General features: G+C 62.9%; 1 protein-coding gene across 5 annotated transcripts in view; it reads left to right on the top strand.

Moving 5' to 3' along the window:
* The window catches only part of AHDC1 (AT-hook DNA binding motif containing 1), a 103,764-nt gene that overhangs the window by 87,012 nt on the left and 900 nt on the right, over positions 1 to 15,852 (top strand). For 3 of the 5 annotated variants that reach the window (XM_073318038.2, XM_073318037.2, XM_073318036.2), the window contains 3 exons: positions 3,531 to 3,699; positions 8,557 to 8,594; positions 9,279 to 14,366. In XM_073318038.2, the coding sequence (XP_073174139.2) occupies positions 3,531 to 3,699; positions 8,557 to 8,594; positions 9,279 to 14,323 (5,252 nt within the window). In that variant the 3' untranslated portion in view covers positions 14,324 to 14,366. The remainder of the gene's footprint in view (positions 1 to 3,530; positions 3,700 to 8,556; positions 8,595 to 9,278; positions 14,367 to 15,852) is intronic. The other 2 variants (XM_073318040.2, XM_073318041.2) reach the window with 2 other exon arrangements.

Below are 15,852 nucleotides of genomic sequence, written 5' to 3'. Positions count from 1 at the left end.
TCTCCCCGCCCCCCCCAGGCATCTCTCTGCCCCCCCAGGCATCTCTCTCTCTCTCCCCCCCAGGCATCTCTCTCTCTCCATGCATCTCTCTCTCTCTCCCCATGCATCTCTCTCTCCCCCCCCCCATACATCTCCCACCCCATGCATCTCTCTCTCTCCCTCCATGCATCTTCTCTCTCTTGTGTGGTCTCTAGTCCTGTTTTGTAACCAGGGAGAGAGAGAGAGAGAGAGAGAGAGAGAGAGAGAGAGAGAGGGAGGGAGGGAAGGGGGGGGAGGAAAAACTCCCCCTGGCTAAGAACCCGGGAATGGTGAAGTCCAGAGCTCCTAATGCAGAACATGTGGCAGGCTGCCTGAGGCAGAGCAGAGGAGGTGAAAGTGAACATTGTGTGGCGAGCATCCGCCCAGCGGCCCCTCCCCCCAGCCCACTCCCACCCCTCTCTGGGCTGTGTCTGCCAACGCTCAGCACGCCCCAGCCGAGGGGGGTTGGGCTGTGCCAGGCTGCGGCTCAGGGTGGGAGCTTGCCGCCCCGGGCACGTGCGGCATCGGTCCCACCCCCCAACTCCCGCTGGGCATCGAAGCCGGGCGGGCAGTGCCCGGGGCCGTCTGGGAGAGGAGCAAGGTGGCTGTGTTGGGCAGTGCCCATTGTGTAACACAGGGGAGCGAGTCCCAGGTCTATTCTGGGGGCCTGGAGCCTCCTGCAACAGGCCCTGCTGTCCGTGTTGTAGGTGGGAATCCGGAGTCACCCCACATGGAACACAGAGGAGTTACTCTGCGTTCACACCAGGCTCGCCGGGAGCCTGCCGTGGTTATCTGCATGAGCAAGCCTTGCTATTGCCCCACCAACAGCCGCGTCGCTGCCCCAGGGGACACTGGGCTGGACCCCAGCCTCGCTGGGCTGCGCCGGAGGAGAAGTGGGGCATGGCGCCACTTCTTCAGGCCGGTGGCTCTGATGGGAGCTTGGTTGGGCCCCGCTGCAGAGCCCACCTGCGGGCTCTGCACTGAGCCAGGTGTATTGTTCTTGATGCACAGCTCCTTCGAGCTCCGCGCCCGGTCCCAGGGGTGCCAATCTGGAGTCGCTCCCCTGCCAGCTTGGTGGAGCAAAGACTCTGCCCCGACCCCCATGGAGGGCGCCTCCGATATCCTGGCTCGCTCGGCCAAGGGCAGGGGGCTGCATTCTGGTGCGCCCCGGGCCTCCGTTTGGAAAGGCCCCAGAGCAGGGGTGGAGGGCGGAGGCCGCAGTCTCTGGCTTGGCCAGGTGAGCATCCTCTGATGGCCCGTCATGTGTCAGCAGCAGCTGAGCCCGTCAGACGTTGCAGATCCCCATATCCCACCCCTATGCCTAGCGCAGAGCCGTGTGCTCCAGCCCCTCTGCCTTTTGGGGGCCTGCGGTGGGGGGGAGTTGCCTCCTGCCTCCCCTCTGTCTGCTCAGCAGCTGCTCAGGGCTGTGCCTAGTCGTTAAGAGGCTTTAATAACCCAGAGCAAGTGTGGTCTTGTTACAGCCAGAGAGGAGCCCATGCAGAAGCTGGCTGGAGCTGTGTGTGTGTCTCTCGGGGTGCGTGTGGGCCAATGTGTGCGCGTGTGTTTGTGTACAGCGTGTGTTGCCCTGGGTGTGTCCGGGTGACTCGGTGTTCTTGTGACTGGGTGTGCCCAGGCGGTGCATGGCATGAGCTTGCATCGCCCTGGCCACGGCCTGCCCTGATTTATACCAGCATAAAACTGCCCCGAACCCGACGTAGCCACTCTTGAACTGAGACAAGGTTCTGGTCCCATCCCAGTCCCGGCAGCAGGGCAGGCTCCCAGTCCCTGACTGGTTTTCAGTCTCTCCACGTTTCACTTGAATTAAAAGGGAAAGCAGCATGTGCGCGGGGGGGGGGGGGGGGGGGGGAATTGGTACCCCGGGGGCTGTTCTGGAAAGTCATCTGTGCGCTTCCTGCCTGCCTCTCCTCCAGCAGCTCCCAGCTCCGGGCGCATTAGCAGCTGCGTGAGAGACTAGACCGGTCTTTCTAGTGCATACTTTGGTGCTCCGCATTGCCCCTTGGTGTAACTCTACACCACCCAGGCCAGCAGCAGCTCTCTGCAGGGCTGGAGACAGAGCTGCCTGCATTTCTGTGCCAGCCGGGAGACCCGAGGTTGAGGAGGGGAAGAGATGTGGACTGAGTAACTGACAGGTTTGAATTCTCCTTCCCTGCCTTGTTGATAAGTTGTCACGCTAATGCAAGCAATGGGAAGTCTGGATCATGCTCTGTGTGTGTGTGTTGGGGGAGGACACAGGCAGACAGGAAGAGGGACAGTCGCACAGGCTAAGGGTGGGGAGCAGACAGACACACTTGGGAGGGGCACCGGCGGACACACAAAGATACAGACACACACACATAAGGTTACAGAGGAAGAGAGACAGAGACACACATACGAACGCAGGAGAGGCTGGTAGACCCACAATAACACCAACTCTTAATCGCACAAAGAGTGAGCAACACAATCCAGGAGAGCCTGAGACACAGGCATGCACACACCCACTGAGACCTTCCCTAGTGCCCGCACATCTGCACCAACCAACACACAAAGAGAGAGCAAAAACCGCAACCCAGCAGCACACCCACGGGCAGGGGGAGCCCTAGGTGAGGGCTTTCGCTAATGCAGAGCTTGGAGCCTGGTTGATTTCCTCTAGGGCTCTGATAGATCCTGAGTGAGACGGACAAACAGACACGAGCCAGAGAAGCCAAGAAAGAGCGAGATGGGGCTGGGGCTGAATTGACGAGTGGTGGCTGGGCAGGAGGGGAATCACCCTGGAAAAACACTGGAAATGTCAGCACGGGGCCTGCAGCTGACGCCACCAGGACAGGCCGGGGCCCTGTGTCCGGGAGCCAGCCAGAACTGAGCCACGTCCGTGTTTCCATCCAGGCTGATCGAAAGCCGTCTGTGTCCCGAACGCTGCCCAAGCAGCGACCTCGGGCACGGGGGGGGGGGGCGAAACGGGGGGAGGAGGAGGTGCCGTCACCCCTCCGTCAGTGGCCAGAGGGAGCCTGTCAGTTCTCTCCGGCACATTGGGGTGGAGAGGGAGGGAGAGTGGCTTAGACAAACAGACAGTTGCAGACAGATGGGTAGGCGTGAATGCCTCTGCGGCTGGCTGTACCCGCTCTCACACACACACACACACACGCGTGCAGGCTGAATAACCCTGTGGGAGCCTGTCTTTAAGATGCCAGAGCGGAGCACGATTCAGCAAAGTGCCATGCTGGGCTCTGTGCTGCTGGTTGCATAAGCCCCCTTCGCCAGCCGCCGAATGCGGCCTCCCCAGGGCCTGCCATGCGGGGGGGTGGGGGTGGGAGAGAGCCGCTGCCCCTTTGCGCCCCAGGCGCCGTTGCTGCCCCCACTCCCCCCGCGGGAAGGACGTTTCTGGGCCCCTTCCCCTGTCGCTGGGACAAACCCCCAGCACCGCCAAGTTCCCCTGCCTCTCCCTTGCCCCCCACACGGGACCCTGCACCCCCCCTTGGCTCACGCACCCGGGTCTGTGTGCTGCTCGTTCACAGATGGGAGCTCCCTCGCCTGCCAGCCCATCGGCCTGGAAAACGGAGCCAGCCCGCCAGCCGAGTGGTTCCAGCACGCCCAGGGCTCCGGGCTGCACCAGCCTGACGGCGACGCGGACGGCGGCGAGAGGAACTTCAAAGTGAATCTGCACTGCAAGCACTCGAGGCCAAGGTAACGGCTCCAGGGTGCAGGGCAGCCTGGTGCTCTCTGCAAGGGAGTGGGGGAGCAGCCTCGTGTTGTCACAGGATCTCAGGATCGGAAGGGACCTCATCTAGTCCAACCCCCTGCTCTAAGCAGGACCAATCCCCAATTTTTGTCCCAGATCCCTAAATGGTCCCCTCATGGATTGAACTCACAATCCTGGGTTTAGCAGGCCAATGCTCAAACCACTGAGCTATCCCTCCCCCCATGTTATCTATGGGGAGGGGCAGCCCCACGTTATCGATAAGGGATGGGAGAGCAGCACTGTGTTTTATTTTCCCCAGAGCACTGGAGGCCGGGGCCATCTGAAGATCTGGGCCTGCAGATCTGATTCATGCCCCTTAGGGTGTTCTGGGGGAGCCACGCGGGTGGATTGTGCTGCCTATCTCTCCCCTGCCCCTTGAGTTGAGCAGACGTGCTGCAGAGGGGCTGTGCCCAGGGTTGAATGGGGCCTTTGTGTTTCTCCCCCCACCCCCAGCAGCTGGGCCTGCCAGCGCTGCCTCCCCGGAGCACCTGCCTTTGCCCCGCGGCGAGCGTCTCCATCTCTGCGGCAGCTGGGGTGGGGTGGGCGGTGAGCGAAGGGGGTGGTAGCACCTGGGCACTTGGCCCTCGCCTGGCACTCAGGACTAAGGATGGACGAACTGACTGGGGCAGTGAGGGGTTCAGGTCTGCAGACCTTCATCAGCCTGGGTTTGGAGCCAGCTCCGTTCATCAGAACGCCCAGCTTGGAGGGGACAAATGGTTGGCGCTGGGCTTTGCCCACCTCTGTTCGAGACCTCCACCTGTGTTTTGTTCGAGGGGGGCTCCCAGTAGGTGGGCACCTCGGTGTTTCTGGCTGTCTGATCTTTCTGTGCTGAATGGTGACCTCAGGGCTGGCGTAGCGGACCGGGGGGCTGCAGGTTGGGATTGAGGGGCAGTAGCACAGCTATGTAGGGCAAGCTTGCCTAGACCTCGAGCTTGCCCAGTTCGCCCCTCACCAGCTGTAAAACCCACCCAGCACTTAGCCCAAAACCCAGCTTCACTGTCCAGGCTGGCTGCTGTCAGAGACTCCCCACGGAGCCTGCCCCTTGAGCACGCCGGGGGAGCACAGGCCCCGGGCCGCGCGCTGCACAGAGAACCTGCCTGTGAATAGCCGTGGTGGCTTGCCCAGGCAGGCAGCCTGTTTCCTAAGTGCAGTGAAATAACCCGGTCACCCCAGCTACGTCTGCCAGCACCCCTCTCTGTGCCCATGCCGGGGAGAGACAGGGCCCAATGTCCGGAGCTTCCCCACTGCCCGTCACTGCGTCCTCTGTCCATGGCAGTTCTGCCCCAGGGAGGCTGGTCAGTATCATTAACCCAGAGGGGAAATTGAGGCACGGGGCAGTGAAGCGACTGGCCCAAGGTCCGAACTCGGGTCTCTTGGTGTACCCGTCCCCCCGCTGCAGCCACTGGCCCGCACTGCCTCTCCTCCCGCCCCGCACATAACGACAGCCGTGCGCTGTGTTTGATCCCTGCTGGCTCTGGTGCTTTTCCATGGGATCCTGACCCTTCTCACTCCACATCTGGCCAAGCGTTGCCTGGAAACGGCAGCCCTAAGCACCGGGTGTTCTCCAGGGGAGGGGGCGGGAGAGGAAGGGGAGCCAGGGCCCCTGCCGGTGTGTGAAAGGCAGGCCCCAGGAGCCTGAGCCGAGCCGTGGGGCAGACGACGCTGACAAAGGGGGGACACGTGGTGGGGCTGAAATGGCCGAGCTGGGGCAGGCGGGGTGGAGACGGGGGCCTTCCGTCCCAGCCCGCAGAGGGTGCTGGAGAGCATGGCTCAGCGCCCAGCCGGGCCTAGCACACGGCAGTGCCCAGCGGGGCCTGCCAAAAAGCTGAGGTCACTTCCTGCTGCAGCAACTTCCCATGAGCGGTGGAGGGGCTTCGGGGGTTAGGGTGACCAGATGTCCCGATTTCGGGGCCTCTTTCTTATATAGGCTCCTATTAGCCCCCACCCCCTGTCCCGATTTTTCACATTTGCTGTCTGGTCACCCTATCGGGGGTGGAAGGGATTCGGAGCAGGGCAGGAGCCATTGAAAACCACACCTGAAAGCTGGGGAGGGGGCAGGAAGGCGGAGGAGGGGGGAACGCTAAACAGGGAGCGAGAAGGAGGGGTGCAAAGGAGGGACGAGGCCTGGCAGGAGGGGGCAGAAGTTGGCCCTCGGGTGTCCTAGCCTCCTGCACAGTTCCAGCCCCCGGGGAAGGAGGCTGTGTGCCCACCCCTCCCTGATTTACCCTGCCCCTCGGTGGCCAGGTGCCCTTTTCCTGCCAGGGTGAGGGAGGGGCGGACCAACCCCTCCCCCTCTCCTGTTGTCTTGCAAATGGGTTTTGTTTGGTGCTGCTGGGGGGAGGGAGGAAAGACTCCTGCCTTATGTGGGCTGGGGCAGAGAGGGTGGTGCCGGGGGGGCGCGGAAGAGCCAGCAGCTCCTCTTATTTAGCCTGTTTAAAGCAACAAGGCCGGAACAGCTGGGCCCAGTCTGAGAGCAGCCTGCGGGGTCCCACCCCAGCCTCGCAGCTGCAGCCCTGGCGCGGGGGGGTGTTTGCTGCGTGTTTAGTCGTGCTGGCGTTCACACCCCACTGGGCCGGACGGGAGAGCCTCCCGCTTCTCTGGGTGCTCTCGGTCCAGCTAGCCTGGCAGCATGTGGCTCCAAGGGAGCGGCTCAGCGCAGGCCTGGCTGCCCACCTAAAATGCAGGGCAACCTGGCTACCTGCAAAAAATCCCACGTCCCATGAGTCATAGCGCAGTAGCCCTGATGCCCAGTGCCCACGCAGCTGGGCGGGCGGAAGGGTTCTTCCGTTCACCTACCCACTGCTTCTCAGGGAGGTGGATTGACCGGAGCGACAGGAGAACCCCGACGCGTCTACGTACAGTTCTTCAGGGAACGGGGGTTAACTCCCAGGAAAAGCTTGGCCTTGGGGGTGGGGCTGGGTTCCAGCCGTCCAGAGGGGACAGCTGATGGGTGTGTGGGGGTGAAGAGCTGCTCGGTGGTGGGGGTGAGGGCCCCCCTCATTGCAATACGAGCTGCCCATCCAGGTGGGGGACATTACATGGGGGTCTCTCCCCTTGCCTCAGGCTGCTGACGAGGGTCCCTGGCCTGACCGCCAGGGGCCAGACCCCGGCCCTCTCTGCTCTGGAAGGATGAATGAAGCCATGTCCCCTGAAGAGCCTCGCATTGCCTGTGGGGCGCGGGGGGAGATGGGGCCTGGGGCATCTCCACTCCGGGCCCATCCATCCTCGGGAAAAGCTGGGAACAAAGAACTTTTCTTTCGCTCGTCCCCTTCCTTCCTTCCTTGCAGACCCAGGACGGGGGGAGGGGACGCCCAGGCTGTCATTGATCCATTTCCAAACCTTAGTGCCAGGTGCTTGCTTCTCCAGGCGACTGGGTGGAAGGAAAGGGCTGGCTGGCTGGGCACAAAGGGGAATACAAAGGGGCTTTCTCTCAGGCCACAAGGAGCGCAGGTTGCAAACTTTAAGCAGTAGGTGGGAGTAGCTCTGCTGACGGGGAAGGGGAGGGGGCAGTGGGGAAGGAATCCAGGAGTGCACAGGCTTAACCAGTTAATATGCATAAACACTTGGAGGAGGATCCGTAGCTCACAGGGGACACCTAGCGGTGGTACGTCCGCAAAGCCCTTTCCCTTGGTGTGGGCTGCTTGTCACTCTCGGCCTGGTGCAAAGAGACCAGGAGGCTGAAGGAGCAGGCTGGAAAATGTGCACAAGGTCCAGGGACTGTGGAGCAGGTGTACAAAGACCAGGGGCAGCATCCCTGCCCATGGGACAGGCTGCAAAGGCCGGAGCAGATCCCCAGCCGAAGGGCAGGGGTAGCTCAGACATGCAAGACCCAGGCAGATCCCCAGCCTGTAGCTCAGGCGTGCAAGACCTAGCCCGTAGCTCAGGCGTGCAAAGTCTGGGGCAGCTCCCCAGCCCGTAGCTCAGCCGTGCGAGGCCCGGGGCAGCTCCCCAGCCCGTAGCTCCGCCGTGCGAGGCCCGGGGCACCTCCCCAGCCCGTAGCTCAGCCGTGCGAGGCCCGGGGCAGCTCCCCAGCCCGTAGCTCAGCCGTGCGAGGACCGGGGCAGCTCCCCAGCCCGTAGCTCAGCCGTGCGAGGCCCGGGGCAGCTCCCCAGCCCGTTGCTCAGCCGTGCGAGGCCCGGGGCAGCTCCCCAGCCCGTTGCTCAGTCGTGCGAGGCCCGGGGCACCTCCCCAGCCCGTAGCTCCGCCGTGCGAGGCCCGGGGCAGCTCCCCAGCCCGTAGCTCAGCCGTGCGAGGCCCGGGGCACATCCCCAGCCCGTAGCTCCGCCGTGCGAGGCCCGGCACAGGTCAGGTGCATTATCTGTGTTTGAAAGGAGCGCACGGAGCCCCAAATCCCATGCTCCTCTGTTGATTTTACCCTGCCCGATTGCAGCAGAAGGGCATGTCCCCCTTGGGGCCAGCCAGGGGTCAGCCTGAGACCAGACCATTTGCGTCGAATGAAAGGGTTAGCGAGACGCCTTCAATCCTTGCCTCGGTCCCAGAGCTTTGGGCCAAATCCAGCCCATGCCATAGGCATATGCAACACACGCTGGTTTCCATCAGAGCAGCCCCGCTGTGGCATTCTTACTGTGGCCCCGATACCATGGTGATGGGCACATCAGAAATCTACAGCCCGTGCCAGCTGGGGGAGCTCTGAGTGAGTTAGCTGTCCAGGGTGGGGGAGAGGAATCAGGGGGTGGGAGGTGCAGACACGGGGCTGGGGGCTCTGAGCTGAATCTAAGCTGCAGGCTGTGCAGGGAAGGTCCCGCTCTCTGGGCTAAACGCCTCTTCTCTTCCCTTTGCAGAGAGCTCAAGTGTAACAGCCGGAGCAGCAAGGCCGAGGGTAAGTGCCATTCCTGGGGCCTTTCATCCAGCCCGGGCCCTGTGGCCCAGCTGTGGGGCAGCCACAGGACTGGTTGGGGGGCAGTTTGGTATCGGCAGCCTCACTCCTGTGAACGATTCCCAGCAGCTCCCGTTTCCCTGCCCCTGCGGGTGGGCTCTTCCCAGAAGGGATTTCAGTGCTGACCCCGTACCGGAGCTGGGGCAGGGAGCTCTGTGGGTAAGGGGGCCCCAAGGATTCCTGGGATGCTGCCATAGAGATGGGTAGGGGTCCGGCCCTGGCAGGCTTCCGCTGCGGGGGAAGGATTTTGCTAGCGGGCATCGGCTGTGGCTTCTGTGTCGGGGAGGGGTGGGGGGTATCACAGCATTGCGTTTGTGATGGGATCTAGCTTGGCTAGTAGGAGACGCTTTCCAGCTCTCGGGGGGCTCAGCTCTGGAGCAGGAACCTTAGGGCGCTTGTGGGATCCCCGTTTTTGCAGCTTTTTAAGAACAGGTTGGACAAACACCGGCAGAGACGGTCCAGGTGTACCACGTCCGTCGCTTCCAGCCCTCCCCAGGAGGCATCGCTGTACCATGCTTTATGGAGCATTCACCCCTCCACTGGAAGCCCGCAGGGTGCCAAGCTAGTTGGCCCAGCACTGCCCTGCCCTGCATTAAGAGTCTGACTTTGCTTCTCTGCCTGTTTCAGGTCCATGCATTGGCTTCTCCGACACCCATGTCAGCAACTGTTCCACCAAGAGGCATCCAGGAGAGGAGGAGTTCAGGATGCGCGTGAAGCCCCCAGGCCCAGTGGTGACATCTGGTGCCATCCGCAGCTCACCTGACTACGTCCGCGAGCCCAAGTTCTACCAGGCAGGGCATCCTGGGCAGAGGCCAGCAGCGTGCCCAGCAGAGAAGGCCTTATCCTGCAGCGTGCTGAGCTTCCCTGAGGGTTCCTGCCCGGCGCTGGGCAGGGAGCACCAGTCCGGCTCGCTGCTCCATGGGGACCCGGCCGACAGGTGCCAGAGCCTCCACGCCCTTGGTCCCACCAAGGGAGAGGACTTCTCCTCGACCAACGCTTTGGGCTGTGCCAGTGACCCCCGGATCCTGGTGGGGGGCCTGGATGAGACAGCCACCCACGACCGCGCCCCCAAGACCTTCTCCAATGCGACGCTGGCCTCTGGCCGCTGCAACGTCGACAACATCGTCTCGCTGCTGAAGAGCAAGTGTGGCAACGGGAGAATCAACCTCCACCCGGTGGTGCAGCTGATCGACATCATGAAGGACCTCAACCGGCTCTCCGAGGACCTGAAGAACAGTGGCGTCCATCTGGACTGCGGCAACCTGCGGCTTAACAGCCACCCAGCCCCCAGTGAGGAGAGCCGGACGCCGGCCAGTGCCGGGGACCGAGATCTCCAGTACAGCTTCTTCTCCTCAGCCACGCTGGCCAACAGCATTCGCAGCCCGGAGGAGAGGGTGGCACAGTGCAACGCCAAACCTGAGCCACCCAGGCAGACTCACCCGGCCCCCTCTGAGGAGGAGATGGAGGGGGGCAGAGAAAGTCCCCAGCCGCCAGGATGCCAGAGCAGTGCTGCCCCGGCCTCGAAGCCAGCCGGCAACCAAGACGAAGCCAGCTGCTCCGAGCCAGACACCACGGATTACTCTGAGCTGGCTGACGCAGATATACTGAGCGAACTGGCCTCTCTGGGCTGCCCAGGGGCCCAGTTGCTGGAGTCTCAGTCTCTGGAGCCCCAGCCCCAGTTGCTGTCAGCCCAGGAGCTCGATTCCCAGTCCCAGTTACTAGATTCTCAGTCTCTCGAGTCTCAGCCTCGGCTACTAGATGCCCAGACTCTGGATCCCCTGCCCGAGTCCTTGGAGCTGCAGAGTCTAGAGCCGCTGCCAGAGTCGCTGGGGCTCCAGTCTCTAGAGCCCTTGTCCGAGTCTCTGGAGCTCCAGTCTCTAGAGCCCTTGTCAGAGTCTCTGGAGCTTCAGTCCCTGGAGCCCCTGTCTGAGCCTCTGGGACTCCAGGCCCTGGATACTCTGCCCGAATCACTGGACCCCCAGCTCTTAGACTCCCAAGCCCAGCTGCTAGATCCCGAAGCCCAGTTACTGGACCCTCCGTCTCTAGAGCCCCTGCCCAAGTTGCTGGAGCCGCAGCCCCAGCTCATGGCAGCCGAGCCCCTGGGGTCCCATCCGCTGCAGCCCCGCCTCAGTAGCTGCCAACTGGGGGATGTGATGAAGCGGGGCTCCTGCGCGGGGCGGGGCGCGGGGCGGGGCGGGGACGACCACCGGAAATACGCGCTGCGCAGAACAGACAAACCAAAGATGCTCGGGCGGCGGCGGCGGGCGGGGCGGGGTCGGAGGGTGGACGTCTCTGCCGAGAGCCGAGTCCTTCCCCTGGCCATGCCAGCGGAGCTAGCCCCGGGGCCGCCCGAGCCCAGCGTATCCATCCTGCTGGCGGCTCCCGCCCCGGAGGCCGACGACGTCCAGAAGGCCGCCCTGCAGGCCAAGAAGGGCAAATGCCGCGGGGTGCGCAAGATGGTGGTGAAGATGGCCAAGATCCCCGTCTCCTTGGGGAGGAGGAACAAGACCACCTACAAGGTCTCCTCCCTCAGCAGCAACCTGAGCGTGGAGGGCAAGGAGCTGACGGCCCGCACGTCTATGGAGCCCACCCCACTGCTGAAGATGAAGAACAATGGCCGCAATGTGGTGGTGGTCTTCCCCCCTGGGGAGATGCCCATCATCCTAAAGCGCAAACGGGGCCGGCCCCCCAAAAACCTGCTGCTGGGGCCAGGCAAGCCCAAGGAGCCCACCCCGGAGGTGAAGAAGAGGAGGAGGAGGAAGCAGAAGCTGGCCTCGCCCCAGCCCTCCTACATCGCCGACACCAACGACAGCAAGGCCGACTACTCGGATGTGCTGGCCAAGCTGGCCTTCCTGAACCGGCAGAGCCAATGCTCAGGGCGCTGCTCCCCACCGCGCTGCTGGACCCCCAGTGAGCCCGAGTCTATCCACCAGGCCCCCGACACACAGAGCATCTCCCACTTCCTGCACAGGGTACAGGGCTTCCGCCGGCGCGGGGGCAAGGCGGGGGGCTTTGGCGGCCGGGGAGGGGGCCATGCTGCCCGCTCATCCCGCTGTTCCTTCAGCGACTTCTTCGAGGGCATCGGGAAGAAGAAGAAGGCCCCCGCGGCCGTGCACGCCGACCCCGTCCACCCGCGCAAGAGGGGCCGGCCAGAGCCGGATCCCTTGGGGAAGCCCAAGCGGAAGAGGCGAGCCCGCAAGAATGGGGTGCTCTTTCCAGAGCAGAACCCCAGCCAGAACTTCAGTGACAGCACCTCGGAGTGGGCCGGGGACAAGGGGAGCCCGTGGGCACCCCACCACAGCCACCTCTCCAGCCAGGCTAGCAGGAACTGCAGCTACCAAGGTGCAGAGTCCCGGGCGTTCCACTCCTCGGCGCTGGAGTCCAGCTCTTCCAGCCGGGCCGGCTTCTTCACCGGGAGCAACCCATCCTCCCAGACGGAGGTCAACCAGGAGAGGCACAACCTCTTCACCGGCTACTTCCGCTCCCTGCTGGACTCGGACGACTCCTCGGACCTGCTGGACTTTGCCCTCTCAGCCTCGCGGTCCGAGTCCCGGAAGTCCTCGGCCACCTACACAGCTCCGCCCAACGCCATGCCCAGCCAGCGGGGCCTGGCCTCCTACCCAGGCAGGAGCACCAAAGTCACACCCACTGCTGCTGCCACCACTGAGACACCCTTCCACGCGGTCCTGCCAAGCCGGCAGTCCTTCTCCCACAGCCGGGCAGCCGGCTACGGGGTCTCCCAGGCCGCCTCAGACTGCCGCGGGGCTGACGCTTTCCAGAAGCTGGTGCCGCCCTCGGCCGTCTCCAGGTCGCCCACCGCTCACCCCACCGCCACCGCCAGCTACGCCCAGTATGGCAGCTACGGCTCGGGGCAGAGTGTGACGGCCTCCAGCATGTTCCAGCCGGGAAAGCAGTACCCCGCTGCCCAAGACTGTCCAAACAACAAGGACTGCAGCTTCGCCTACGGCAGCGGGAACAGCCTCCCTTCGTCCCCCAGCAGCGCCCACAGCGCTGGCTACGCCCAGCAGACAGTGGGGCCCAGCTTGCCACTCAGCAAGGCCTCCTTCTTCACCAGCTCTGAGCCAGGCCAGTTCTCCGGCTCCTCACACACGCCCCTAAGGTGCGACAGCCGGGCCAGCACCGTGTCCCCCGGCGGCTACATGGTCCCCAAAGGTTCAGCTTCTTTCCAGCCCTCGTCCGAGAACTGCCGACAGTTCCCCAGCGCTGCCCAGTGGACTTTCCGACAAGGCTACGGTGGGCTGGACTGGAGCTCCGAGGCCTTCAGCCAGCTCTATAACCCGGGCTTCGAGTGCCACATCAACGAACCCAACGTCATCCTGGACATCTCCAACTACACCCCCCAGAAGGCCAAGCAGCAGACGGTCTCGGAGACCTTCTCTGAGTCCTCCTCTGACAGCACCCAGTTCAACCAGCCAGCTGGGTACAGGCGGGCCAACAGCGAGGCCTCGTCCAGCGAAGGCCAGTCCAGCCTGTCCAGCTTGGAGAAGCTCATGATGGACTGGAACGAGGCCTCCTCGGCCCCGGGTTACAACTGGAACCAGAGCGTCCTGTTCCAAAGCAGTTCCAAGCCCGGGCGGGGAAGGCGGAAGAAGGTGGATATGTTCGACGCCTCCCATCTGAACTTCTCCTCCTCTTCCTCCTCCTCCTCAGTGTATCCGTCCAAGAGGAGCACGGGGCCCAGGCAACCACGAGGCTCCCGAGGGGCCTGCGCCTCCAAGAAGGAGCGGGGCACGGGGAAGGCCAAGTTCCCCACCAAAGCCCAGCAGGTCAACGCACTGTTTCAAGAGAGCACGGACTTGGGGCTGGATTATTACAGCGGTGACAGCAGCATGTCCCCGCTCCCCTCCCAATCCCGGGGCTTCGGGCTCGGCGAGCGAGAGCCGGGCGACTACGCTGGGCCCTACTCCATGAACCCCTCCACCCCTTCGGACGGGACCTTCGTCCAAGGCTTTCAGAGCGATTCCCCCGGCCTGGGCCAGACGGACTTGGAGAGCAAACACTTCCCCGCCCTGCCACACCAGCTGGCTGCCCCGAACCAGCAGACTGTGTTCGAGGCCAGCTTGCAGAAAGCCTTCTCGCCCAACTGCTCCCCGACCCTGGCCTTCAAGGAGGACCTGCGGCCGAGCGACATCCGCAAGCTGCCGGCCTGCGAATCACTCAAGCACAGCATGCCGGGGAGCGGCCTGCCCCACCCCGCGCACATGGCCTGCCGAGACCTCCCCATGCCTCAGCCCCTCTACGACTCCCCCAGCTGCAAAAACCCCAGCTACTGGTACTCACCCAACTCCAGCACCAGGAGCCCCCCCTACGACAACAAAACCGGGGCCGGCCTGCTGGTGGACTTCATGGGGAGGGCTGACGCCTCCTGCCTCAACCCCCACCTGAGCAACACCAACACCTCCAAGGGCGAGAAGGAGCCTCTCGAGATGGCCAGGGCTCACCACCGGGGGGCGTACGCTTGCCCCTTGATGAATGACTTGAATATCTCCCCAGTACCGAGAGACTCTATGTTGCAGCTGCAGGACAACTACAGGTACCCGAGCTTCCCGCCCCAAGGGCATCCGATCATGGCCGCGGCCCAGAAGAGCGGGTTTTTGGGTCCAATGGTAGAGCAACACCCCGAGGACACTTTTACAGTCACCTCATTGTAGTGTCATCTAAAGTGCCAACCGGACAACGAGGTTTTGTTACAGGGTAGGTTCTGGGGGGGTTCGGGGGGAGGGGAGGCACCGAGCTTGGCCCCTAATGCCCGGGGACGCAGGCCTGGGCCACCACGTTGGGAGAGCACAGCTAATCTTGGAGGATAAAGTGGGAGGGGGCAAGGATCAAGGGAAGGAATGGAGGGGGAAGCCCCGCGGGACAAGGGGGGGGCAATGAATGGATGGTTGGGGGGGTGAGCTCAGCTTGGGCTGGGGAGCGGATCCCCCAGCAAGGCTCAGGTGACAGGCTCGGGGTCTCGCGAGAATGCCCAGAGCGGAACCGGTGCTGCTCACGTGTTCGTGTTTCTGCCGACACATGGGCACAGGACCTCTCACGTTACCCAGTCGGGGAGGTGACACCCTGATGCTAGTGTCTCTATGCGTCTAGCTGCAGTATGTAGAGGAGAGCCGTCCCTCGAGGATCAGGGTGCAGGGAGAGGACTGTGTATCCCCCTCGACGGTGCCATAGAGGTTTCAGAACAGAACTGGCTGCTCCTTGGGCTGGTCTCACTTTCTGTAACTGGGACCTGGGCATCCTACCCCCCTGGATTTGCCAGCCAGTGGCTATGCACAAGCACCAGGACACCCTTCCAGCTGCGGTGGGGTTATCTTCCATGAGAAAGCCTGATCCCCAAACTTGAACCCAGGGTGCTGTCAGGAGCCAGCTATCCTCGCTGGCTCTCTGGAGCTTGGGTTGCTAGGAGGGACTGTGCATTTGTTTGCAGAGTGTGATAACTGTCCAATCCCTCCGGGCTGTCGAGGAGGCTCTGAGGATCCTGTGCGGGCTACAGCAGAGAGGAGAGCCCTGCCCTGCTTTGCACCTGCTCCCCCTACATCTCCTCGCACGGAATTTGCCTAAGCATCCCAACCAGTGGTCCAAGCTTAGTTCCAGGCCCCAGGTTTCCATAGCCACTTAGGGCTTGGAGAGCTCCCTGTTTCCTCATCCCGCCACCGCCCCGGGCTATTTGATCCCTTTCCCAGTGAGTCCATTTGCACCCAGACCATGCTCCATGCCCTATTCACAATAGAGATCATCCAGCCTTTCACTTCCAGGCACCAGCTGATGGCTGCAGGGGCAGGAGGCATTGCTTCCCATGCAGAACATTGCACGAGGGCTGAGGGGCATTGACGGGGACGGTTTGTCATTAGATCGGCCAGAGGCAGGACATGGGAGGTTATTGACCAGTAGGTGTAATCCAGCAAATAGCCTTGAACCAGACTATATAGACTTGATGGGCAGGGCCCAGGATGTAAAGATCTATGGCCCAGGTTGGTGCAAAAGGCCCATTGGCTTCAACTGCTCTTCCTGGGTATAAACTAACTGAGGGCAAGATTTGGAAGGTATGTGGGCTGGGATCTCCGCTCTCTGGGGAGTGAGATGGTTTGGAACAGGGAGACTCTGTTCTAACATCGGCCTCCTCTCTTCCCCACACACACACAGGTATAAATCAGGAGTAACTCCACTGAAGCCAGGGGAAAGC

Source organism: Lepidochelys kempii, chromosome 19, assembly GCF_965140285.1.
Source record: "Lepidochelys kempii isolate rLepKem1 chromosome 19, rLepKem1.hap1, whole genome shotgun sequence".
Lineage (NCBI taxonomy): Eukaryota > Metazoa > Chordata > Testudines > Cheloniidae > Lepidochelys > Lepidochelys kempii.
This window is presented reverse-complemented; position numbering and strand designations above follow the sequence as displayed.